This window comes from Xyrauchen texanus, chromosome 48 (assembly GCF_025860055.1).
Source record: "Xyrauchen texanus isolate HMW12.3.18 chromosome 48, RBS_HiC_50CHRs, whole genome shotgun sequence".
Taxonomy (NCBI): domain Eukaryota; kingdom Metazoa; phylum Chordata; class Actinopteri; order Cypriniformes; family Catostomidae; genus Xyrauchen; species Xyrauchen texanus.
In genome coordinates this window covers 24,742,708-24,769,586 of record NC_068323.1, presented here as the reverse complement: position 1 = coordinate 24,769,586, position 26,879 = coordinate 24,742,708, and the positions used below count along the sequence as shown (strand labels likewise).

General features: G+C 45.2%; 1 protein-coding gene across 1 annotated transcript in view; it reads left to right on the top strand.

The window, feature by feature from the left end:
- The window catches only part of kcnh1b (potassium voltage-gated channel, subfamily H (eag-related), member 1b), a 101,104-nt gene that overhangs the window by 17,636 nt on the left and 56,589 nt on the right, over positions 1–26,879 (top strand). Inside the window, exon 7 of the mRNA XM_052122176.1 lies at positions 10,921–11,350. Coding sequence (XP_051978136.1) covers positions 10,921–11,350 — 430 coding nt within the window. The remainder of the gene's footprint in view (positions 1–10,920; positions 11,351–26,879) is intronic.

The window sequence follows — 26,879 nt, the reverse complement described above, 5'->3', positions numbered from 1 at the left end:
TTGAGCCTTCCAGGGCTCCGCCCCTCAATCCTCTCGAGCCTTCCAGGGCTCCGCCCCTCAATCCTCTCGAGACCCTCAAACCCTCTCCAGAGCTTTCTAGGGCTCCGCCTCTCGAGTATCCTACGGCTCCACCTCTCGAGCCTCCTATGGCTCCGCCTCCCGAGCCTCCTACGGCTCTGCTCCCAGAGACTCCAGAGCCTTCTAGGGCTCCGCCTCCTGAGCACCCTACGGCTCTGCCTCCTACGGCCTCCCGAGCCTCCTTCAGCCCCGCCTCCCGAGCCTCCTACGGCTCCGCCGCCCGAGCCTCCTACGGCTCTGCTCCCAGAGACTCCAGCGCCTCCTACGGCTCCGCCTCCCGAGGCTCCTATGGCTCCGCCTCCCAAGCCTCCTACGGCTCTGCTCCCAGAGACTCCAGAGCTTTCTAGGGCTCTGCCTCTCAAGTATCCTACGGCTCCACCTCTCGAGCCTCCTACGGCTCCGCCTCCCGAGCCTCCTACGGCTCTGCTCCCAGAGACTCCAGAGCCTTCTAGGGCTCCGCCTCCTGAGCACCCTACGGCTCCGCCTCTTGAGCCTCCTACGGCTCAGCCTCCCGAGCCTCCTTCGGCCCCACCTCCCGAGCCTTCTACGGCTCCGCCTCCCGAGCCTCCTATGGCTCTGCTCCCAGAGACTCCCGAGCCTCCTACGGCTCCGCCTCCCGAGCCTCCTACGGCTCTTCTCCCTGAGCCTCCTTCGGCTCCGCCTCCCGGGCCTCCTTCGGCTCCGCCCCCAGAGACTCCCGAGCCTCCTCCTGAGCCTTCCTCAGCTCCATCTCCTGAGCCTCCCTCGGCTCCGCTTCCTGAGCCCCCAGAGCTCTCCGTGGTTCGTCTCCCTTGGCTCCACCACCTGGGTCTCACTCAGCTCTGCCTCCTGGGCCTCCCGAGCCATCCTCGGCTCCGCCTTCCTCAGCTCCGCCGCCTGAGCCTCCAGAGCCTCCCTCAGCACCGCCTCCTGAGCTTCCAGAGCCTCCCTCACCTCCGCCTCCTGAGGCCCCAGAGCCCCACTCAGCTCCGCCTCCTGAGCCTCCAGAGCCTCCCTCAGAATGAAAAAGCATGTGCGAGCAAGGAGGCCTACAAACCTGACTCAGTTACACCAGATCTGTCTTGAGGAATGGGCCAAAATTCCAGCAACTTATTGTGAGAAGCTTGTAGAAGGCTACCCAAAACATTTGACTGAAGTTAAACAATTGGCATAAGGCAATGCTACGACAATCAGGTGCGAACAATGACAGACTGCAGGCAGTGATGAGATCCGGGAATTGTGGGAAGTGTAGTTTTAGACAAAGACAAGTGAAACACAGGGCAGACAACAAGGGAATCGTGACATAACCCCCCTCTAAGGAGCGGCTTCCAGATGCTCCTGAAAAAAAAAATGAAAAAAGGAATACCCAAAAAAACAGAGATCGTCCAAGGAGTGAGGGGGGCAGGCAGACCAAAGAGGGCACCAGGGGTAAACAGACAGTCCAAGGGAGCACAAGGGGCAGACAGACAGTCCAAGGGGGCACAAGGGGCAGACAGACAGTCCAAGGGGGCACAAGGGGCAAGAAGGCAGTCCAAGGGGGCACAGAGGGCAGGCAGGAAGTCCAAGGGGGCACAGAGGGTACACAGGAAGTCCAAGGGGGCACAGGGGGCAAGAAGGCAGTCCAAGGGGCAGGGACTGGTTCAGGAGGCCTGGGAGGTGGCCACAGGACAGGGACAGGTTCAGGAGGCCTGGAAGGCGGCCACAGGACAGGGACAGGTTCAGGAGGCCTGGGAGGTGGCCATAGGACAGGGACAGGTTCAGGAGGCCTGGGAGGCGGCCACAGGACAGCCATGGGGAACTCCGAGGGCGGAGCCATGGAAGTCTCTGGTAGTGGAGCCATGGAGGCAGAGCCGTGGAAGACCCAGGTGGCAGAGCCATGGGTGGCTCAGGAGGTGGAACCGTAGAAGTCTCTGGATTCGGAGTCGTGGGAGGCTCAGGAGGCGGAGCTGAGGGAGGCTCTGGAGACAGAGCTGAGGGAGGTTCTGGAGGCTCAGGAGGCGGAGCTGAAGGAGGCTCTGGCAGACTCAGGGAGCGGAGCCGTGGGAGGCTCAGGAGGTGGAGCTGAGGGAGGCTCAGGAGGCAGAGACCTGGAAGGCTCTGAAGGCAGAGCCGAGGGAGGTGGCGCCGTAGGAGGCTCTAGAGTCGGAGACCTGGAAGGCTCTGGAGGCGGAGCAGAGGGAGGTGGTGCCGTAGGAGGCTCTAGAGTCGGAGACCTGGAAGGCTCTGGAGGCGGAGCAGAGGGAGGTGGCGCCGTAGGAGGCTCTAGAGGTGGAGGCCTGGAGGGCTCTGGAGGTGGAGCCGAGGGAGGTGGCGCTGTAGGATGCTCTAGAGGCGGAGCCCTAGAAGGCTCTGGAGGCAGAGCCGTAGGAGGCCTCTGGAGGTGGAGCCGAGGGAGGTGGCACCGTAGGATGCTCTAGAGGCGGAGCCCTAGAAGGCTCTGGAGGCGGAGCCGTAGGAGGCTCGGGAGGTGGAGCCCTGGAAGGCTCTGGAGGCAGAGTTGTAGGAGGCTCGGGAGGCGGAGCCCTGGAGGCTCGGGAGGCGGAGCCCTGGGAGGCTCGGGTGGCTCGAGAGACGGAGCCCTGGGAGGCTACAGGCGCTGGCTCTGGGACGGTCGAGGCTGCAGGCGCTGGCTCACTGACGTTCGAGGCTGCAGGTGCTGGCTCAGGGACGGTTGAGGCCCTTCTACACTATCAAGTTTTTATGAATGGCATTCATTTATATTTATGCACTTTGCGTGCATGATCTCAATGGCCACTGACTTTTTATGGATGGCATTTTGCATCCCACTGCTCTTAAGACGTAGTGGTCTTGGAGAATTATGTATGCTTTTTCCATTTCCTTTTTATGATTTGTAGCACCTGATAATCATGGAAACAATGCAATTTCTTTGAACAGCAAATAGTTTTCCTAAACATTTAAGTCCTCATATGGGGACAGCTGGTCTATATTTTGGAATTTTTAATTAATACCAAGCTATGAAGTCATCTTTGTGTATCAAATTGTTTATTGTAATATTTTCTCTACTTTGGCAACAAAATCTCAATGTTCTCTCTCTGCATTGTCAAACAAACCAGTGGTAGCCAGTGCTGTAATAAAATAATAAATCACTGAAATTTCTGATTTCAAAAAAATGTGCACATCATACGAAACTACAGAATTTACTCTTTTGACAAACATACAGTGCATCCGGAAAGTATTAACAGCGCTTCACTTTTTCCAAATTTTGTTATGTTACAGCCTCATTCCAAAATGGATTAAATTCATTATTTTCCTCAAAATTCTTCAAACAATACCCCATAATGACAACATGAAAGAAGTTTGTTTGAAATCTTTGCAAATGTATTAAATGTACATATGTATTCACAGCCTTTGCTCAATACATTGTTGAAGCATCTTTGGCACCAATTACAGCCTCAAGTCTTTTTGAGTATGATACCACAAGCTTGGCACACCTATTTTTGGGCAGTTTCTTCCATTCTTCTTTGCAGGACCTCTCAAGCTCCATCAGGTTGGATGGGGAGCGTCGGTGCACAGTCATTTTCAGATCTCTCCAGAGATGTTCAAGTCTGGGCTCTGGCTGGGCCACTCAAGGACATTCACAGAGTTGTCCCTTAGTCACTACTTTGTTATCTTGGCTGTGTGCTTAGGGTCGTTGTCCTGTTGGAAGATGAACCCTGTTGGAAGATTAACCTTTGCCCCAGTCTGAGGTCTAGAGCGCTCTGGAGCAGGTTTTCATCAAGGATGTCTCTGTACATTACTGTATTCATCTTTCCCTCGATCCTGACTAGTCTCCCAGTTCCTGCCGCTGAAAAACATCCCCACTGCATGATGCTGCCACCACTATACTTCATTTTAGGTATGGTATTGGCCAGGTGATGAGCGGTGCCTGGTTTCCTTCAGACATGACACTTGCCATTCAGGCCAAAGAGTTCAATGTTTGTTTCATCAGACCAGAGAATTTTGTTTCTCATGGTCTCAGAGTCCTTCAGGTGCCTTTTGGCAAACTCCAAGCGGGCTGTCATGTGCCTTTTACTGAGGAGTGGCTTCCGTCTGGCCACTCTACCATACAGGCCTGATTGGTGGAGTGTTGCAGAGATTACTTTTCTTCTGGAATGTTCTCCTCTCTCCACAGAGAAACACTGGAGCTCTGTCAGAGTGACCATCGGGTTCTTGGTCACCTCCCTGACTAAGGCCATTCTCCCCTGATTGCTCAGTTTGGCCAGGCAGACAGCTCTAGGAAGAGTCCTGGTGGTTCCAAACTTTTTCCATTTACAGATGATGGAAGTCACTGTGCTCATTGGGACTTTCAATGCTGCAGAATTTTTTCTGTAACCTTCCCCAGATCTGTGCCTCCATACAATCCTGTCTCGGAGGTCTACAGACAATTCCTTGGACTTCATGGCTTGGTTTGTGCTATGAAACACCAAATTGTTGAACTATGTTGCTAATGATGGAAATTGCGACCATAGTTGGCTGACAATGCTTTTGGACAAAGCACCCCTGACTAGCTAAAAAGTGCCCAAACCCCCTCTAAAACCAGCTGATAGCTAACCATCAATCACAGCAATCATTGGTTGGGATACGAAAGGTCAGCGGATATCAGGTCGAAAGTTGGTATTGTTTGATCTTTGAGTGGTGCGTTTGAATTCTTGATCTGCATGTAACACAGTGATGGGGAGATGCTGTAGCTTGATTTTTCACTTGATAGAGTTGCATTGGGGAGCACTGAAGGTTTGAGTGTTTGCTGGTATTGTCAAGTCAAGTCAAGTCATTTTTATTTGTATAGCGCCTTTCACAACACACATCGTTTCAAAGCAGCTTTACAGAAGATCAGCATTAACAGACGATAAAACTGTAAGGTCTATAAAGTCGATGAATCATCAATGTGTAATTAGATAAAACACGATTCTTAATCGTGTTTAAAAATAATTAAATAATAGTTGTATTAATAACTCCAGTGAGCAAGCTGTAGGCGACTGTGGCATGGAACCCAAAACTCCATAAGATGTTGATTAATGGAGAAAAATAACCTTGGGAGAAACCAGTGTAGGGTATCCAGGTCAGGTTTGGGGAATGTACAATTAAATTCAATGATCGTAATCAATGATTAATCATACGGGTTGACCCAGATACCAATACATACAAAAACGCCCCAAACAGGGCTTATGTAGTCCAAGAGTCTGCTTCAAATATATATAGATAATTAAACACAACAAATTATAATTAATTAGGAATATACATTATATACAGACAGGCTATATTAATTTTAATAAACCCTCAATGGAATTGACCCGTAGGCTACCGCAACCAGTCAGTTCGTCCGCCGAACCACTTTGCTAAATACTCTTGATCAATTCTCCAGAAGGTTTATTCTTAGTTATAAGCTAACTCATCAAAGCACGTTAACTTACTTTGATAATATCAGCTCGTAGCTTAAAATTGCACATTAAAGAGGCTTTGTTTTATGACCAACAACCACAGACAATCAAGCGTATAATTAATTTTAATACAAGGCACTATGATATATCACTACACTTACAAACAGACATTTAACATAGAATAAACATAAAATAAGCAAAGTAAACAATAAGGAAAATAGATGGATTATTATAAGGATAGCCAACTTATTACAACAATCAACCCTTAAGAGCCAGCAAATGGAATTACACACTTCAATGCGTTTGAATTTCAGGTGAAATAATACTTGCACACTGGATCTTTGCATTGCTGAGCAAGGCTGCGTGTATGCCATGTCCTAGTGGCGTTCATGAGAAGGAGGATTTCGGTTCGGTGTTTCCAGAGCGTGGAGTTGAAACTCACTTGAAGAGAGAGTTGAAGGGTTGTTCCGAGAAGTTTGAAGCGTCTTAGAGGGTAGCTGTTGAATAGTTGACGAGTGTTCCGGAGAGTTGCAGAAGATCGGGGGGGGAGAAGTGAGAGACAGTTTGAAGTGATCCAGAAGAAGTCCAAGGGGAAGAGGTAAGAGATAAGAGAGAGCGATTTCAATGCCGGTCCTGACTTTTAAAGGTAGGGAGGTCACACCTCCTTTGGGAGAAGTGACCCAATGAGACCCCTCCGTTTTGGGCGCGAGTTTGCTCCCTTTGTCCGGTCAAGGCTCATTTGCATACTTTATGATTCGGTCAGGACTTTGCGTTGACTCACTCAAAAGGCAGTAAAAACCTAGCGGAATACAATTCTAAGGTGATCTTATATTTATATTCAGCTAGGACAAGTCATAAGGTTTAATTTGATACCAAGAAACGTGTATTTGGTACACTTAAAAGTGGATATACACTCTTAGCTATTAAATATACGGCCTCAGAGTTTTACTACACAACTAAACAAATTTCAACTAGTTTTGATCTATCATCAGAAATACACAACATACAGGGATTACACATATTTCCTTAAGAATAAACATTTCTAGGTTTTAACTGAAAGACACACACACACACACACATTTTTACGTTCAAAGTCTCACATGGCTTTTCTCACATGGTAAAGCACGCGGTGTGAGGCGAGTCACATGGAAAGGGGGGGGCTTGTCAATAGCTGGAGTGTCTCTTTGTCAATAGCGCATTGTGCTGTGGAGACTAGTTGGCGCTATTTCAGTGATTAGGGGAGTTTTAACAGTGGGTTCTTTGTTATTCGGAATGATTAGTCCATTGATTCCTCCAGACGCTACACCAGACTCACTGTGGGGGCCAGTTCCCCTCTGGCTAACATCATGAATATAATGTAAATATTACTTATGTATAGTACAAGTCATGATTTAAAATTATTAAACTAAGTAAGTGTTAAGGGTCAGTGTTTAAACATCAATTGTGTTTGAACTGTAAGATTAATGACTAATGTCTTTGAAGTCCATCCTTGATTATTTGCAGAAGTTCAGATAGATGCAATTATCCTTATTAATTGGTTGATGAAGGCTTTTGTTGGCAATAGTTAGTCTATGCATTCCATTTCAAGATTGTAGTCCATCAATAGACCGAGGTGATTCAGGTTGGAGTTGGCACCAGTTCATCCTCTGAAGTCCATCATAATAGACTGAAGTGATGTTTGGCTGGCACCGGCTGCATTTAATCATCATCACTCAGAGACACGTAGCAGTGGAGTCCAACACGAAGCAGGAATGGAGCTGGATCCAGCCAGTTCTGGTGACCTCAGGATAGGAGTCCCGAGGTTGAGACAGGGAAACAAATAAAAAGATGTAAGCATAGATGCCATAAATTTTATTGCAGAGTTAGAGATCATGCTCAATGTTTCTGGTTTCTGGTTCCGGCAGACCCAACTAAAGCAGCCTAATTGTGGGTTGGAGGATAAATTAGGTGTATGTCTGGCTAAATAGATGAGTCTTTAGTCTAGACTTAAACTGAGGGAGTGTGTCTGCATCTCGAACAGTGTTAGGGAGACTATTCCATAGTTTAGGAGCCAGATATGAAAAGGATCTACCTCCTTTTGTGGATTTTGATATTCTAGGAACTATTAACAGGCCAGAATTTTGCGATTGTAATGAACGTGTTGGAATATAGCATGGTAGAAAGTTACTTAAGTACTGTGGAGCTAGACCATTCAAAGCTTTGTACGTAGTTAACAGAATTTTACGTTAACGGAATTTAACGGTATTAGTGCCAACTACTGAAATGTTGCTCTTGTGACAACCCTACAAAGAATATGTCTTCAATTCTTTAAAATTTTAAAACAAATATTAAATAATAGTAGTGTGATTCTTGGATTAAATCAATAGTTGAACCAAAAATAAAAATGATGCTATAGTTTACTCACCCTCATGTGTAGTGTAGCGCAAAAAAAAAAAATCTCTTTATGATTTAAAAAAAAATTACTTACATTTTAGGTTGATTCTCATCAAAACATTATTTGGAAGACTTGGGATATGATGCAAAAGTCACATTAACTCATTTTATGATACCTTTGTGTCCTTTTTTAACCTTTAAAATGAGGCACTATCCACTACCACTGTATTGTAAATTCCTTTAAATTATATTTATAAAATTATGGTTAGATTAAAAATGAGTTCATCTAAGTATATACATTTCAAATGACATCCATTTTGACATTTAAATAAATGTGCGACCACATCTTAATCAAACTCGAACTAGCCAGCACTGAGATGGTTTTGGTGAGAATAATGTTTTTGAATTTTTAAAGAAGGCTTTCTCAAAGTTTCAGCCAATGGTTCTGTTTGGCTCTTTCCTGCCAGCAACATGTGCAGGCAAAAGATGGGTAACTGTATTGACGTGCCCAGCAAAAACGTTGTGAAAGAGGACTGTGTGTGAGGGCTATAATCTCCTGTCTTGCCACACTACTGTTCCACTGCAGTCCCTGCTACAACAACCTGACAGCTAAAGCCCCAGAAAAAATATGTCTTAAATTTGCACTTCCTACTGAAGGATCAAAGCAGAAACCTAAACCTAGGATGGCATCTAACATTTTTAAGAGACAGCGTTTTATCACACATGATTTCTGTCAGAGAACAAGGCTTTTATGTGTATATGTTAACTCATAAGTGCTGTTTATATGTTTTTGAAGTATGTGCATATGCGTATGTGCTCAAGTGTGTCGTGGGAACCCTGAAGTCTGATGTAAAGGGAAACCCCACTATTGCAGTGCAACATACAGTATCTGTCGCATTACACAGTGCATGTCGCTTTCGTTTCTTCAGCAGCTTTTTTGCATTGAACGGTGGACTAATGAGCTTTTATAACTTAATATTCCTGGAAGTTATTACTCCACCCCCTGCGTAACATAATTAAAAACAGCTCTATATTGTTGAACCAATGAGGTTTGAACGATTGATGTGCGTCATAGTTACTACAGTTTTGGTACTGTCCTGACTAGTTAATTAATTTATCCAATGATACAAGCTGAGTATCATATGCGGAAAGGCACGAATAACGAATAATGAATTCATCCGAATAATAGAAAAAAATATTTGCTTGACTGATTTTCCAAGAAGTACAAGGATAAGTGACATTTCAAATAAACATATCCAAAATTACTCTGAAGCCAATATTACTAGTGTAAACCTTATCAATGCAAATGTGCACTGTGTGATTTCAAATTGGATAGCCGTGGTCTCAACTCCATTTACAGTATCCGCTTATTGTGTGCATCTCAGAAATCTGAGCTTGTCAAGAGTAACATATAGTAAGATGCTACATCATGTACATTTTCCACTTTTTGAAATGTTCCTATTAATTTATCACACGATTCATATGCAATTATTCCCATATATTCATTTATAAACCAACCTGGGCACCATGTTAATTACCTGACCTGAAGTGATGATTTTACAGCGGAGCTCGTCTATCCTTCTCTTAAAGTTGATCACATTTTTATCCACATCAGCGATTAAGGTAATTATCCAGCTAAGCCGTCTTCTCAAGAAACTTTAAATGATCCATAAAGATGTAAATTCTCTGTAGAGTGTACATATATTCCTGCTCATGTGATACTAAGAAAATTAAACTGTACTAAATTTGAAAATGTAAAGTGTCCTTGGACTCTGGAAAGGTGCTATATAAATGTAACATTATTTTCCTGTCATTCTCCTCTGGAAAAGAAAGGCTCGCTCTTGCCATTTATACTTCTGTGTTTTGTTAATCTTGCACATGTAATTCAACGAAATAATGATGTTCTCCACATTATGTCAAAATATGTGCGCACAAATTAGCCTAAAGTATATCGTAAAAATTCCCGATAGACTTTAAGGGATTTCGCCAGTATGTAGGATATAGTTATTTTTTCTAATTTCTTTTAATTTTTGTATTTAATTTTCACTATAAAAAATATGTGCATGACATTTCACAATCGCTTGACACCTCGTGCCTCCAGAATAAGACTGTTATTCTGCACACCACTAAATCATAATACAGTGGTTAAGCGGTGAGTTTCATCATTGTACAGGAAATGCACCCCAGGCTTGGAGAACCACCCTAGACCAGCAAACCATCTTAAACTGGAATAAACTGTTTTTCTTTTCAGCAGATTATGTGTATTTATGAGTATCTAGATGCATAAAGTTGTATAACACAACATCCTGAGCATCACAAGAGCATCAAGTGTTTAACCCTGGGTTTAGGCCACTTTTAACCATGTTAAGCAACATTTCAGACTTGGAATTCTGAAAGCAGGTTAGCTAAATTTTTAACCCTAGGTTAAGGTCACTTTTAATCCTGGGTTAAGCAATGTTTTACACTTGGAATTTTAAAGAGCTTTAGTGCTATTTTTAACCCTGGGTTATAAAACCCCACTCCAGAGCAGGGTTACCACTGCTTTAGTGGTGCAAGATAACCCAGTATTACCTTAACCCAGAGTAAATAATGACCAAGTGTCATTATTAAAGTGTGGAAAGCCCATATCAGTTAAAATTGTGAATATTATACTGTAGATACATTGTACATGTACGGAGGGAATCTTGAGCAATGAGGTGGTGTGGATTTGTAGGTAAATACCTGGGCTTGAAACTGATAGGTTCCTGGTAAAAGTAGTAGCCCTTGAAACATCACCATTGCGCATTTGATCAAGACACTTAACCTCAGGTCACTCAGATGGACTGAACCTGTAATGAGTGAATTCTCTGCTGAAAAAGAAAATAAGTACTTTGGCTGATTTGCTGATCTTAGCCTGGCCAAACTGGTGTTAAACTGGTATAGCTGGTAGGCCAGCTGATCTCCCAGACTATAAAGTGCCCAAAATCTCTCTAAAACTAGCCTGACCATGCAAAGAGACCAGATAAGACCAGCTAACCATCTTAAGCTTAGGTTTGGATAAACGTATTTGCTGAAATACTACATAAAGTATGTACTTATCTTCATATAATCATCTTACTCTTATTTTTTGCAGGGAATCAGCAGCCTCTTCAGTTCACTGAAGGTGGTGCGTTTGTTGCGACTTGGCCGTGTGGCCCGTAAACTGGATCACTACATTGAATACGGGGCAGCAGTTCTGATCTTGCTGGTTTGCGTGTTTGGTTTGGCTGCTCATTGGTTGGCCTGTATATGGTACAGCATCGGTGACTATGAGGTCATTGACGAGGTGGTCAACATGGTCCGTACAGACAGCTGGCTCTATCTTCTGGGAGAATCCGTCGGCATGCCATATCGCTTCAACGCCAGTGGCACAGGGAAGTGGGAGGGGGGACCAAGCAAAGACTCTGTCTACATCACCTCATTGTATTTCACCATGACCAGCCTGACCAGTATTGGCTTCGGGAATATTGCGCCCACCACAGACGGAGAGAAGATCTTTGCTGTGGCCATGATGATGATCGGCTGTGAGTACAATTCTACACCACTACATGAAATTCAGGCTACACTAGAAATCAGTTCACACTGTGCCACTTCAAATCTTGTTATGAGATTACAGTTACCAAATTTTAATTATGTTGGATTACACATATTTCTAAAATAATATTTTTGTAGAATGCATTGAAAACATAAGTTTTAAGTTTTGTTAAAGATGGAAGATGAAGCTTTCATTTATTTTTAAGGAGTGTCTATTTTCACCCTAGTAGTCTGATGGAACCATAGAACCACAGAGTGAGTTATTTGTGTCACTGCAGTGGCATGGAGAGTAAACATGGTGCTTATATACAGGTGGCCAAAAGTTTGGAATTATGCTGTTTCGGAAGGAAATTAGTACTTTAATTTACCAAATATATCAAGCGATCATGCTAAATTGATAATTTGGTACTAGAAAATAACTTTCCATTATATCAAACACAGTTGAAAGATATTTGGTTCATTAAATTAATCTTAACAATGTATTTGTTTTTGAGTTGCCACAGTATGCAATACTGCAATCTTAAGGTCAATATTAGGTCAAAAATGGCAAAAAAGAAACAACTTTCTCTAGAAATCTGGTAGTCAATCATTGTTTTGAGGAATGAAGGGTATACAATGCTTGAAATTGCCAAAAAACTGAAGATGTCATACAAAGGTGCACACTACAGTCTTCAAAGACAAAGAACAACTGTCTCTAACAAGGACAGAAAGAGATGTGGAAGACCAGATGTACAACTAAACAAGAGGATAAGTACATCAGAGTCTCTAGTTTGAGAAATAGACACCTCACATGTCCTCAGCTGACAGCTTCATTGAATTCTACCCGCTCAACACCAGTTTCATGTACAACAGTAAAGAGAAGACTCAGGGTGCAGGACTTAAAGGAAGAATGGTAATGAAAAAGCCACTTTTGAAACAGAAAAACAAGACAAAAAAGTCAGAGTGGGCAAAGAAACACAGACATTGGACAACAGATAATTGAAAAAGAGTGTTATGGATCTTAACCCCATTGAGCTTTTGTTGGACAGCTAGACTGTAAGGTGCGTGAGAAGTGCCCGACAAGACAAGTCACATCTATAGCAAGTGCTATCTGGACAAACTGACAGCTAGAATGTCAAGGATCTGCAAAGCTGTCATTGCTGCACTCTTTGAAGTAGTTTAAGAAGTTCTGAACATTTGTTTCAAATTGTAATAGTAATTTTTCACATTATTAATGTCCTGACTATTTATTGGGATCAGTGGAATGCCACTTTGGTGAATAAAAGTACCAATTTCTTTCATATCTTGTAGACTTTTCCCAAATTTGGCTGCCGGTGTATATATATATATTTTTTGACGAGAGACCCGAGTTGTGCTGCCTGATGTATCACTCATTGAAAATGAATAGGGGACCCACAGTTACCATGTACTGTGTAAAACCACCTTTGGATTCAGTTAAAGGGGTGGGGTCTGTCAGTCGCACACATTCCCTTCCTGGTCCAAGGAATGAAGGGTGTAGACTTTCACATGCAGCTTGGCATTGGTCATGAAACTTAACCATGGTTTTACTGTAGCAATCTTGTATTAATCAGTAGTTAGTAACCATTACTTTTTTTTTGTACAATTAACATCTCAGTTAAGACTGTATCCTTGGTTCCTTGAAAGGAGGGAATTCAATATAATAGTGTCACATAATGCTATGGGAACTCCTCCCAGGAGTGACGATCTCTGAAGCCTGTACGGAATCATGCCAATCTTATTGGCAGAAGGTGCTCAACATCACCTCTCATTTGTGCATAATCATGGACATTCAAAATGAAGCACAGCACCTTTTTGTCAGGATTTTTCGACTGAATGGAGTACCATCTCTCTGGCCCTTAATAGTGAGAAAACAATACTGCACCAAGGTATGCAGCATCTCGTGCCCTCCTTTTAAGGGAACCAAGTTTACAGTCGGAACAGAGACATTTATTTTCAAGTCTGTCAGTAAATTATTTACCATAATGCTGCGCTATGGATTCACTCTCACTAGAACAATAGCCACTAGAGGGTAGTGAAAAAGCATCAAAACAACCTGTTGATAAATAGGAAGGAAGAGTGAGAACACTAAATAAATTGTTGTGGTAAAAGCAATACAACAATACCACTAGCCATTCAAGCTAGTAAAAAAACATTGTAAAGAACATTTGCATTAACAATGGGAAGAGAGAGAAAGCACCATGGTCAAATACGTGCACATACAGTATTTAAACAACGACACAAGCCAACAGGGTTGTGAAACATAGACACATCAACCCTCCTTCACAGAAAAAATCTGGGAAGAGATGGAGGAACTATCCAAATTATAAAATCTAGCAAAGGTATTAGGGTAAGCCCAGCCTTCTGCCAGACAGATGTCCTCTAGAGAAACTCCATTTTCCCAAGCCCAGGAGAAAGCCATGCTCCTGATGGAATAGGCCTTGAAGGGTTAGTTCTCCCAAAAATTAAAATGATCCCATAATTTGCTCACCCTCAAGCCATCCTGGGTGTATATGACTTTCTTTCAGCCAAACAATCAGAGTTATATGAAAAAATATCCTGGCTCTTCGAAGCTTAATAATTGTCACAAACGCCAGTGAAGGCGCCTCCTCAATCGGCCACCGGAGATCTAACTCACCCGAGTATTGACTCTAAGACTACATTTCCCATAAACCCGCATACTTGGCCCGATTACACCACAGCTGTTTCAGATCACTATCACCCTATTTAAACCACGTCTGCTCATTCGCTCACTGCAAAGTCTTGTTTGCCCTGGCTACATTTCTGAGCGTTTACTGATACCATTTCTGTTCTACTGTGTATTGACCTTGCCTTGTTTTATCGACTACGTTTGTTTGCCGCCTGCCCATCTTGTACCCACGCCTATCTCTTGTTATTTGCCGTCTGCTGCCTGCCCTGATCTTCTGCCTGTCTGACTATGATACTGTCTACCTGTCAGAACCCGAGTCCCGCGCCATGAAACTATACATCGAGGAAGAGTTAGCCAAGGGATCCATTCATCCGTCTACCAGCAGCAGCTGGGTTTTTCTTCTTGGGTAAGAAGGCTGGGTCCCTTCATCCCTGCATCGATTATCGTGGCCTGAATGACATCATGATCAAGTTTCGATACCCACTACCTCTAGTCCCCGCGGCTTTAGAACAGTTGAGATCAGCCAAAATCTATACCAAGCTTGATCTACGCTGTGCGTATAACCTAATCTGCATTCGAATGGGTGGCTATGGACGAGAGCAAAGTGCACGCCGTCTTGAATTGGCCTCAGCCTACCACTGTGAAAGAACTTTAATGCTTTCTAGGGTTCTCTAACTTCTATCGAAGATTAATTAGGAACTTCAGCACCATCACCGCACCACTCACTGCTATGGTAAAGGGGGGACACACCAAGCTTCGCTGGTCCACCGATGCACTTCAAGCTTTCGACCAATTAAAGGACCGCTTCACCTCAGCTCCTATCCTGCATCATCCCAACCCTAACACTCCTTTCGTGGTGGAGGTGACACATCTAACACTGGCATTGGCGCCATCCTCTCTCAACGCCAGTGTAGTCCTCCCAAACTGTTCCCTTGTGCTTTCTATTCTTGTAAACTCTCACCGCCGAACAGAATTATGACATAGGTGAACTACTGGCCATGAAAGCAGCCCTGGAGAAGTGGCGACACTGGCTGGAGTGGCCAGACACCCATTTCTAGTTCTCACATAGACCACCGCAATCTGGAATATTTACGCTCAGACAAAAGACTCAGCCCAAGACAGAACAGATGGGCATTGTTTTTCACCCGGTTTAACTTCTCCATTTCGTACCTCCCTGGATAAAAAAATGTCAAGGCGGACTCGCTCTCCCGTCAGCACGACCCCACGACCCCACGCCTCAGAATCCTATCTGCGAACCCATCATCTCGCCCACACTGATTTTAGCCCCGGTCCAGTGGGACATAATGTCAGAAATCTCCCAGGCTCATGCAGCTGATCCACCTCCACCCAGGTGCCCGCCCAATCAGACATTTGTGCCATCAAGCCTGCGGGAGAGGGTAATTCGTTGGGTGCATTTTTCCAAGAACTCGGGACACCCCAGCATTACTTCCACTGTACGCCTGTTTAGAAATCGATTCTGGTGGGAAACACTGCAGAACGACACCACCACTTTCGTGAACGAATGTCTCACCTGCAACATGGCAAAAACCCGTAACAACCTCCGGCAGGCCTGCTCCAACCCTTGCCCATACCGCAGCTTCCATGGTCCCACATCGCCGTAGACTTTGTGACGGACCTGCCCATCTCTCAAGGTCATACCATCATCCTAACTGTCATTGACCGGTTTTCCAAAGCATGCCACTTGATACCCTTAGCCAAGCTACCAACAGCCTTCGAGACCGCAGAAGACTTATTCCATTACATCTTCCACTATTACGGGCTTCCCGAAGATATTTTCTCGAACCGGGGCCCTCAATTCACCTCCAGAGTTTGGACAGCCTTCTTCCATTTGCTAAACGTCAACATCAGCCTCACTTCAGGGTATCATCCTCAGTCGAATGGTCAGATGGAGGGTCTGACATACGTACTGACCAAAGGGTGTTTGACCTTAGCTGGGAGTGCAGGATGTCGAAAAATCTGAAATCTTTGGCCTTTGGAGACATTAAAAATGATTTACGTTCTCAAACGGCAGATGCCACGCAGGATCAAGATAGTAGAGGTCCAGTTGATAATGACAGAGGGCCTCATAACGTAAGTTGGGATATCTCGAATATTTTTGCAGCACTAACAAAATCTCGACCAACCTGGAGGCCCTCGCAGAAATATATCAAGCGATCATGTCTAAGGTGAAGCTTTCCACCTTGATCACAAGAATTACGAAGTGAGTCGAGTCTCTGAGTCGGCTGAAAGAGAGCTGCTGGCTAACCCGCCATCCACCAAAGCCGGTCTTGAATGGGTGTGGGAAAAACTAGAGGAAAAGGAAAATTGGACCTGTAATAATGTGCATTTCGTTGGAATCCCTGATGGAAAGGAAGGTCAAGATATGGTGAGGTTTTTGGGTGGGCATATATCGAATTAGATCGATACTGTGGGTGGTCAACTCAAAATTTTGCGCACCCAAAGAGTTTTTGGTCAGCTACCCAGGGCAAGTGACAGACACAGATCTATCCTGGTAGAGACTTTAATCTGCAAGATGCGAGGAATAAAGGCAAGTTGTGGTAGGAGGAACAAAACATCTTGGTTTTTCCAGACTTTTCTATAGCTACACAAATGAAACAGGACAGGTTCGAGGAGTTTAAGGAATTATTTCATGCCCACGACAGGCTATGGCCTTCATTATATCAATGGAATGAGTGTGTAACTTTGCCTGTACGTGGTCAACAATAGAGACTACACATCATGCATTTTTCTGACGCAACCTGAGAGGGTTTGTTGTTCTGTTCTCAGCCCACTGGCTCCTGTCTGGCTCTCTTTTGTTTCCTTTCTTTTTTCTTTACTCCCTTTGTTAAAATGTTGTTGAGCTCATTTGCTCATGTTGTGGTTTGATGTTATTGTTTTCTGGGCCCTATTTTATTTATATTTATGTACAATTAAATGGCATGGTTTATATACAGTACTGTGCAAAGGTTTTAGGCACTTGTGAAAAATGTTGCATAGTGAGGATCTCTTCCAAAATAATGACATAAATAGTTTTCATTTATCACTTAATGTTATACAAAAGTCCAGTAAACTTAAAAAAGCTAAATCAATATTTGGTGTGACCACCTTTGCATTTAAAACAGCCCTAATTCTCCTAGATACACCTGGATACAGTTTTTCTTGATTGTTGGCTGAAAGGATGTTCAAACTTCTTGGAGAATTCTCCACAGTTCTTCTATATATTTAGACTGTCTCAATTGCTTCTGTCTCTTTATGTAATCCCAGACTGACACGATGTTCAATGGGGGGCTTTGTGGGGTCATGACATCTGTTGCAGGGATCCCTGTTCTTCTATTCTAATCCTTTCTATTATCAAAAGTAATGTTTGAGAATCTAACATTTATATTTTCTATTAACACATTAAAGCTGAAGATATAAATAACCTTCTTAAGACAAATACTTTTGTGAAACACCTTATGTGCCTAAGAATTTTGCACAGTACTGTGTATATATATATATATATATATATATATATATATATATATATATATATATATATATATATATACAGTACTGTGCATATATATATATATACAGTACTGTGCAAAATTCTTAGGCACATAAGGTGTTTCACAAAAGTATTTGTGAATACTATATATATATATATATATATATATATATATATATATATATACTTTATGTAAAAATCACTGTACTTTATAAATCTGGTAGCAATAGTGTCGCGGAAAGTCTTGTGAGCATGCATGGACCGGCAGATTTCCGAGCGATGGACACCAGCTGGGACTGTTATACGTGAAGTTGAAATACAGGGGCAAAATCAGATTTTGGCTAATATTTATGCATCCAAAGCTGATGGGGTTCAGGGATCCGAATTTTTTTATAGATCTTGAGGGAAAGCTACTAGCAGCTGGGATCCTTCATTATATGGTTTTGGGTGGACAATTCAATCTTTTAATGGATCCGGTCCTTGATCATAGTGATGAAAAGTTGTGTAGACCCTTTAGAGCAATATTGACACTACAGAGGATGTGTAGATATCTTGGTCTTACAGATATTTGGAGAATTCTGAATCCATTTGGGAGGGACTACCTTTTTTATCAGTTCATAAAATGTACTCTAGGATATATATATATATATATATATATATATATATATATATATATATATATATATATATATATTTTGATGCTCAATTGGGAACATTTTAGTTTCAGATCATGCTTTGGTGTGTTTAGAGATGTTGCCACATATAGAGAAAAGAAAATCAAATATATGGCGCTTTAATACATCCCTTCTACAAGACATTGCATTTCAACAAATATTAAAGATAAAATTAATGCTTTTGTAGAATCCAACTGGTTCTCAGTGTCCTCTGTGGGCGTGGCATTAGAGGCGCTTAAGGCAGTTCTTAGGGTCATACAATATGCCTCATTCATTAAAAATCAAAGAACAAGAATTCACAGAATTCGAAGAGTATTTCAAGTGCTGAAACAGAGCTCAAGCACTGAATCCAATGGTCTTAAAGAGTTGACCAAGCTAAAGTATAGGTACAATACTATTTTGTCACAGAAGGTAGAGTTTTGGTTATTTAGGGCAAGACAGACATATTTTGTGTCAAGGGACAAGGCAGGGAGACTTCTTGCCAGATGCATAAAACAGAAAGAATTTGTTTTCCCACCATTCCTTCAGTAAAATCTTCTGGAGGCAATACATTTACTTCTGCCACAGATATTAATAAAGTCTTTAAAGAATTCTATTTTCATATTTATAGTTCCACGTCCACATCTACCAATAAGTATATTACCAACTTCATCGACCCATTAGAACTTCCTAAATTGACGAATGATCAAAAAGACTTTCTTGACTCAGATATTACTTTGGAGGAGGTTGTTGAGGTAATTTAAGCCTTCCCAACAGGTAAGGCACCAGGGCCAGATGTTTTGCCACAGAATTTTGTAGATCTTATGTCACAGAACTGGCTCCACTTATGTTAGAAGTTTACACAGAGTCATTAAAGAAAGGTGAACTACTGCCAGCATGACGTAAACCATTGTCAGTCTCATTCTTAAAAAGACAAATGAATGAAAAACTCATCATACAATTTCCCTCATCCAGTTAGATGTAAAATATATTGTCTAAAATTCTGGCTAATTGATTAAGCAGAGTAATTACATCTATCATATATATAGATCAAGTGGGGTTTAATTGTGGTCGTCGTTCTTCTGATAATATTAGACATTTTATAAATATTATGTGGTCAGTAGCGAATGATCAGACCTCTGTCACTGTCATCTCACTTGATGCTGAGAATGCGGATAGGGTGGAATGGGACTACCATTTTATGATTTTGGAAATTTACTGGTTTGGGAACACTGTTATTTGTTTGTATAAACAAACGGTAGTGGCAATGCAAACTAATGGATTAATTTCAGATAATTATTATTTTTATTTTGGTAGGGGAACCCGGCGAGGCTTTTATTGTTCTGTCTTGTCCTGGAAACATTAACAGCTGCAATAAGAAAAGAGTATGCTTTTCCTGGTATTGTAGCAGGAGGTGTGGTGCACAAATATTTACTCAACGCAGATGATATATTATTATATATTTCCAACCCTTGTAGATCGTTGCCTTGCCTACATAAAATTAATAATTCTGTCTTCAAATTCTCTGGATATAGGGTCAAAATCGGAAGCTATGTGACAGTATATTGCCATGCCATGTCTTTCCAGTCTGGTGCCTTCCAATGGTCCAAGCAAGGCATTAGGTATTTAGGAATTTTATTTCTAGCAAATTTGAAATATTTAGTTAGAGTTTATTTTGACCCATTAATGAAAATGTTCTTGTGTGATGTGGATAGGTGGGCTTCACTACAATTGTCTATCACTGGGAATGTCTCCTCTTTTGTTTCCCCAAATTCAATTATCTACTATAGTCTCGCCCTATAGAAGTCTATATCTAAATCTTTTATTTTTAATGGTAAACAACCTTGGTTGCATTTCAGTAAGTTACATAGACCAATTGACAAAGGAGGTTTAGGCCTCCCAAACTTTTTTACTATGCTTTTAGTCTCATTGGTCCATTGGTCTCTTCCACCTGAGATGGCCCCTCCCTGGTACAACATTGAACAAGTGGTCTTTACCCCAATCTCACCATTGCAAAATCTTTCTATAAAATTGCCTAGAGAAGTAAAAATGCATTTAATTATTCCACATTTACATGCAGTATGGACAAAGTTCCCCTTCTGTCGCTCTCTCCACGGTGTGTCGGAGAAGCGACACTAGGGGTCTCTCTTGAGCACCAAATATACCTCTGATCTATGAAAAAAGGCCAATGAGAAGTTGGCAGTCAGGATTTGCATACTCTGCCCCCGGACATACGGGTATAAAGGCGAGGCAAATACTAGAGTTCATTCAGAAATTTTGGTTGTTGTGCATGCTGTTCGCGTGAAAACACACCCGTTCCTGTATTCCTCTGACGCTACTGCATGCTGTTGGATTGAGGGCGCATTACAGCGGCAATTTTCTTCTTGCACGGCAGTGCATATTGCCCCTGGGCGCTTCGACAGCGCAGTATAAAACTCAAACGAGTAATTAAAAGAGTGATTTCCTCTAAAAGACTGATTTTCTCTAAAAGAGCAAAATACAATGCGGCGTTGAATGTCCTTTTCAGGACGCGTCTTTATAAAGATGCCTTTCTGCCCCTGTGTAGTTCCTGGATGCGGTAGAAAACTCTCCGCTTCAGACGGCCACAGGCGATGTCTCGTGTGTCTGGGCAGTGATCACACCGAGGCTGTGTTTGTGGATTGTTCATGTTCTCAATGCGAGAACATGACCATGACAACATTGCGGTCGCGGCTCTCTTTCAACCGAAAGCAAGCCACTCCAGCCGCCCCCCGTATTGCTCCTTCTTCCCACGGGATTGAGGACGGTGCGAGTGGCGCTGGAAGCGATTTGGGGATGGCAGCGGGTGCGGCTCCGTCGGGTACCCCTCCTTGGACCACTCGTTGACTCCCGTCCGTGCTCGAGGCCACAGCGGCCCGCCTCACAGCCAGCTCGCCTATCCTATAGAGCTAGAAGCGGATGAGCTCGCCGCTGCATCTGACGTGGATGACTCCCTTGGGCTGCCGCCTTCGGGCCAGCACGCCCAAGCCGAGGCTGACACTCAGATGTCCGACATGCTTTCCCGGGCCACCGCCAGCATGGGCTTGGACTGGAACCCCCATCCTCCCCACAGCCATCGCGGTTGGATGACTGGTTCCTGGGGTCCGGGTGCCGCTCACAGCTGGAAGTGTACGATGAGCTGACATCGCTGTGGAGGGCACCGTTCACCACACGACATCACAAAGCCACACGCTCATCCGCTCTCGCTACCCTCGACGGCAGAGCGGCCCACAGGTACACGGCGATCCCCCCGGTGGATAGGGATGTTGCGCTCCATCTATGTCCCGGAAACCATACCACCTGACACGGTCGCCCTGTACTCCCTTCCAAGGCCTGTAGGACAACATCCTCGCTGACAGCGAAGGCCTACAGCGCCGCCGGAAATGCTGCTTCTGCCCTGCATGCCATGGCCCTCCTGCAAGTCCACCAGGCCAAGGAGCTTAAAGAATTGCACGTGGGTAGCCCTGATCTCGACGTGCTTCAGGAACTGCGCTCAGTGACCGACCTCGCCCTCAGAGCCACGAAGGTCACGGCGCAGTCACTCGGGCAGGTGATGGCCACCCTCGTGGTCCAGAAACGACACCTATGGCTGAACCTGGTCGAGATGCGTGAGACCGACAAGCTTCGCTTTCTCGACGCCCCAGTCTCCCAGTTCGGTCTCTTCGGCGACACCATCGAGGACTTCACCCAGCAGTTCACCACGGTGAAGAAACAGACGGAGGCGATATCACATATCCTGCCCCGCCGCAAACCTGCCGCCTCGGGCCCTGCCCCGTCTGCTCACCGAGGGCGTCCTCCTGCGAGGACACAACAAGCTGCTCTGCCTCAACCTGGGCCCAGCTCTCAGCCCACGCGTCGAGCGCTCTGGCCGGCCGGTTCTGATGAGTCCGGTTGCTGCGTCAATGTGATAGCGGATGCACTGTCATGACAAAGCTTACCCAGCGGAGAGTGGAGGCTCCACCCCCAGTCGGTCCAGCTGATTTGGGAAGGGTTCGGCAGAGCCCAGGTAGACCTGCTTGCCTCCCGAGAGACCTCCCACTGCCTGCTCTGGTACGGCCGAACAGAGGCTCCCCTTGGGGCAGACGCGCTGGCACCCAGCTGACCCGTGGGGCTACACAAGTAAGCATTTCCCCCAGTGAGCCTTCTTTCACAGGTGCTGTGCAAGGTCAGGGAGGACGAGGAACAAGTCACACTAGTGGCTCCCTATTGGCCCAACTGGGCCAGGTTCTCGGACCTCGTGCTCCTCACGACAGCACCTCCCTGGCAAATTCCCCTGAGGAAGGACCTTCTTATCAACCAAGCCAGAGCCCCTTCTACCAGGCAGCTTTACGCCCAGAAGTGGCGCTTGTTCACAGATTGGTGTTCTTCCCTTCCACCCTAAAGGTGTATGTCGCTGCTATCGCGGCTCAACACAACGCAGTAGATGGCAAGTCCCTTGGTAAGCACGACTTAATCATCAGGTTCCTAAGAGGCGCCCGGAGGCTAAATCCCTCCCGGGCAAGCCTGTTCCCCTCCTGGGACCTCTCGGTAGTCCTCGCGGGCCTCCAGAGACCTCCATTCGAGCCGCTAGAATCAGTTGGACTCAGGGCCCTCTCTCTTAAGAATGCCCTGCTGATCGTGCTCGCTTCCATCAAGAGGGTCGGGGACCTGCAAGCGTTCTCTGTTAGCGACACTTGCCTGGAGTTTGGTCCGGCAGACACTCATGTGATCCTAAGACCGCGACCGGGCTACGTGCCCAAGGTTCCAAACACGCCCTTCAGAGACCAGGTAGTGAACCTGCAAGTGCTGCCCTGGGAGGAGGCAGACACAGCCCCTTCGTTGCTGTGTCCGGTACGTGCTTTGCGTACCTACCTGGACCGCATGCAGAGCTTTAGACGCTCTGAGCAGCTCTTTGTATGCTTTGGGGGACAGCGGAAAGGAAACGCTGTCTCCAAACAGAGGCTTTCCCACTGGGTAGTAGATGCCATTTCATTGGCTTATCACACTCAGGCCGTGCCCCCCCCTGCGGGTCCGAGCTCACTCAACAAGGAGCGTTGCGTCCTCATGGGCACTGGCCAAGGGTACCTCCCTGGCAGACATTTGTATCATCCTGTGTTTTCTCAGGTCCAAGCCGGCCGGGTGAATCCCTTGCATATGCCCTTTCCCTCGCTTGAGGTAAAACTGTGCGTCTTTTTTCCCAGGAGATTTCACTCAACTTGAATCCCTGGTCGATTCCTCCCTAGCCCTCATGGGTCAGCAGTTCGGCGGAGGAACTTGCCGACCCAATCCACTGCGGGTACTCAGATCTACCCTGTACTGGAATAGGTGCTCCACAGCGTGAGGACTCCAACGCGGACTCCCCCTGTGTGTATTTTCCGCAATACGGTCCCCTTACGAGCAGACCCGTGATTTCCTTGGGTAAGTTCGGCTGTCCCCCAGTTGCCGTGTGTGGCAACTCCCCCCTCGCTGAGGCTGGATCTACCACTGCGCCACTTCCACGTGTCGCCTAAAAAAACATGTGATGTATTCACCACCTTACCTCCCCAGCTGGGTAGGGGTGGTCTCCGCAAGGTCTTTTCCCCCTGAAAGAATAGGAAATTGGGTAAGACCCACTTCCCTCAGTGCGTGTAATGGTCCCGGCTGTCTATTGCTCTATGCGAGAAACATAGAGAGAAAAGAGGCCCAGCCAGGCTTGGCCTGTTCCCAGGTTGTCAAGCGTCGCCTTGTTCCCCTGTCTAGGGTAACCAGAAGGATTCCGACGACTTTTTTGGGCATTGGGGAAGGGTACGTGCAGTCTGACACAGCCGGTCGCTTGGCACGTAACAAATACCTGCCCGCTCCTGTGTCAGCAGAACACATACACGGCTCAGCACATGGCGGATTTAAATTGGACCCCTAGTGTCGCTTCTCCGACATAACGTGGAAAGAGCAACAGAAGGGGAACGTCTAGGTTACGGATGTAACCTCCGTTCCCTGATGGAGGGAACGAGACGTTGTGTCTTTAAAACTATGTCTAGGGATGCAAGGGTGTGCCTTATTCAGTTTAAGATTTATTTTGTTTAGGCTTGGTTTAAAAGATACACCTACCTGCTGGACATGTTGGTTGGAGGATGGAGACATAGCCCGTGCTCTGTGGTTCTTCGCTAAGATTCAAGAATTCTGGTTCCCTGTCTGATGCTCACTTCGACGTTGTGTTGAATGACGTGACACTAGGGGACTTCTTTGAAGGCCTCGTTACCTCTGAACTTGAGAAAAGGCCAATGAGAAATTGGCAGACAGAATTTGCATGTCCCTCCCCCGGACATACGGATACAAAAGGAGGGAATCATGCGTCTGTCCATTCAGATTTCTTCTTCGGAGCAGAGCGGTTGTGCGATCAGTGAGCTGAAGTCACTTACTGTTCACTCACCTCTGTAGAGTGTATGCTGTTGGATCTACGGTGCATATCAGTGGCATTCTCCTCTGCACGGCAGTGCAGCTTTGCCCTTGGGTTCTTCGATATTGCTTCTAAAAAAAGAGTATGTCTATAAACTAGTTTATTTTCTCTAAAGAGCAAATACATAGCTGGCGTTGAACGTCCTTTTCAAGACGCATCTTTATAAAGATGCCCCTCTGCCCCTGTGTAGTTCCTGGATGCAGTCAATTTCTCTCCACTCCTCATCCGGTGCTACCCTCCAAGGCTGACGTCGTCACTGACCACCAAAGCCTACAGCGCCGCTGAACAGGCCGCCTCCGCCCTGCATACCATGGCCCTCCTGCAAGTTCACGAGGCCAAGGCACTCAAAGATCTGCACTTGGGTAGTCCTGACCCCGATGTGTTGCAGGAACTGCGCTCTGCAGCTGGCCTCGCCCTCAGGGCCACGAAGGTCACAGAGCGGGCAGGTGTTGGCCACCCTCGTGGTCCAGGAGCATCATCTGTGGCTGAACCTGGTCGAGATGCGGGATGTGGACAAAGCACGCTTCTTCAATGCCCCCGTCTCACAGTTCGTTCTATTTGGCGACACCGTGGAGGACTTCGCCCAGCAGTTCTCAACGGTGAAGGAACAGATGAAGGCCGTTTCCCACATCATGCCCCGCCACTGCACCACGCGGGCCATGCCCTGTCTGCTCAGTCAGTGCTGAAATACCTCACCTTATTCAAGCCAGGCACAGCGGTTCCACTAAAACAATTGCAGTGGCTCCTGGGGCATATGGCATCCTCCACGGCGGTCATGCCACTGGGGTTGATGAATATATGAGACCACTTCAGCACTGGCTCCAGATCCGAGAAGTCCCGAGATGGCCATGGCGCCGCGGCACGAACCACATGTTCATTACCCCCGCCTGCCGCCAGACTTTCAAGCCCTGGACAGACCTCTGTTTTCTGCGGACAGGAGTCCCCATACAGCAGGTGTCCTGATGCGTTCTGGTCACCACAGACCCCTCCAAACAGGGTTGGAAAGGATGAGTCAGGCTTGCGCTGAAATTGTGCTTTTCTCCAGTTTGTATGTCTGTAATGATGTACACATAATGGGCTGATAAGACTGGCATGATACCATACATGCTTCAGAGATCGTTACTCATGGGATGAATTACTATAGCTACTGACACAGCATCGAAGAGACCAACTTGAGGGAACCGTGGTTTTACTGTTGTAATACTGTAATATCCATACAGTAACCATGGTTTTGCTTTTGTAATATTGTTTTAGTTTTATTAAAAATACCATGGTTTATCTTCTAGTAAAACCATTGTTCATTTGTGTATGTTTATTTAAACAATTTTTTTATCCCCTTTTCTCCCCAATTTGGAATGTCCAATACTAACTACATAGTAGGTCCTCGTGGTGGCGCAGTTGCTCACCTCAATTCAGGTGGTGAAGGATAAGTCCCTGTTGCCTCCGCTTCTGAGACAGTCAATCCGCGCATCTTATCACGTGGCTCATTGTGCATGACACCACAGAGACTCCGCATGTGGAGGCTCATGCTACTCTCCATGATCCACACACAACTTACCACGCAACCCATTAAGAACAAGAACCACTAATCATGACCACAAGGAGGTTACCCCATGTGACTCTACCCTCTATAGCAACAGGGCCAATTTGGTTACTTGGAGACATGGCTGGAGTCACTGAGCACACCCTGGGTTCGAACTTGCAACTCCAGAGGTGGTAGTCAGCGTCAATATGCGCTGAGCTTCACAGGCCCCCGTTCATTTTTGTATGTTTAGGGATAGGGGTTATTGTAGGGTATCTGTTGGATTCCAAATACAGTAAATACAGACAAAAATATTTTTTTTTTCTCCAACCATGTTAGACAGGGTGTTCGAAGGGGTTTTAGGAAGTAACTTAAAAGAAGTGGTAATGTGAATTGTAATGTAACATGTATTATGTGTGTTGGTTATGGATGTGGGCTTGCCAGATAAAACAAAATTGTGTAAGGAACGTAGCTATATTAAATAAAGTACACTACCATAGGGATCGATGTCCTCCAAGAACAACAGTCAGTACAACAGCGCAATCTGCATGCTGTCAAATATAGTTTAGATATACAGTAAGCTTTTGAAGCTATTTTGCGTGTCCGCTCTTGTATTCTGTGCAGGTTGTAAAAGCATTTTCAGTGTCCTGATACAATGTTCTGCAGTTGTAGCTTCCTCTGCCTGTAACACACTTTCAGTGGAACATCGACTCTATATAGAGCCTGGGGGGATCTAGATTACACTGTATCCAGACACAAGCCTGGAGAGCACTTTGA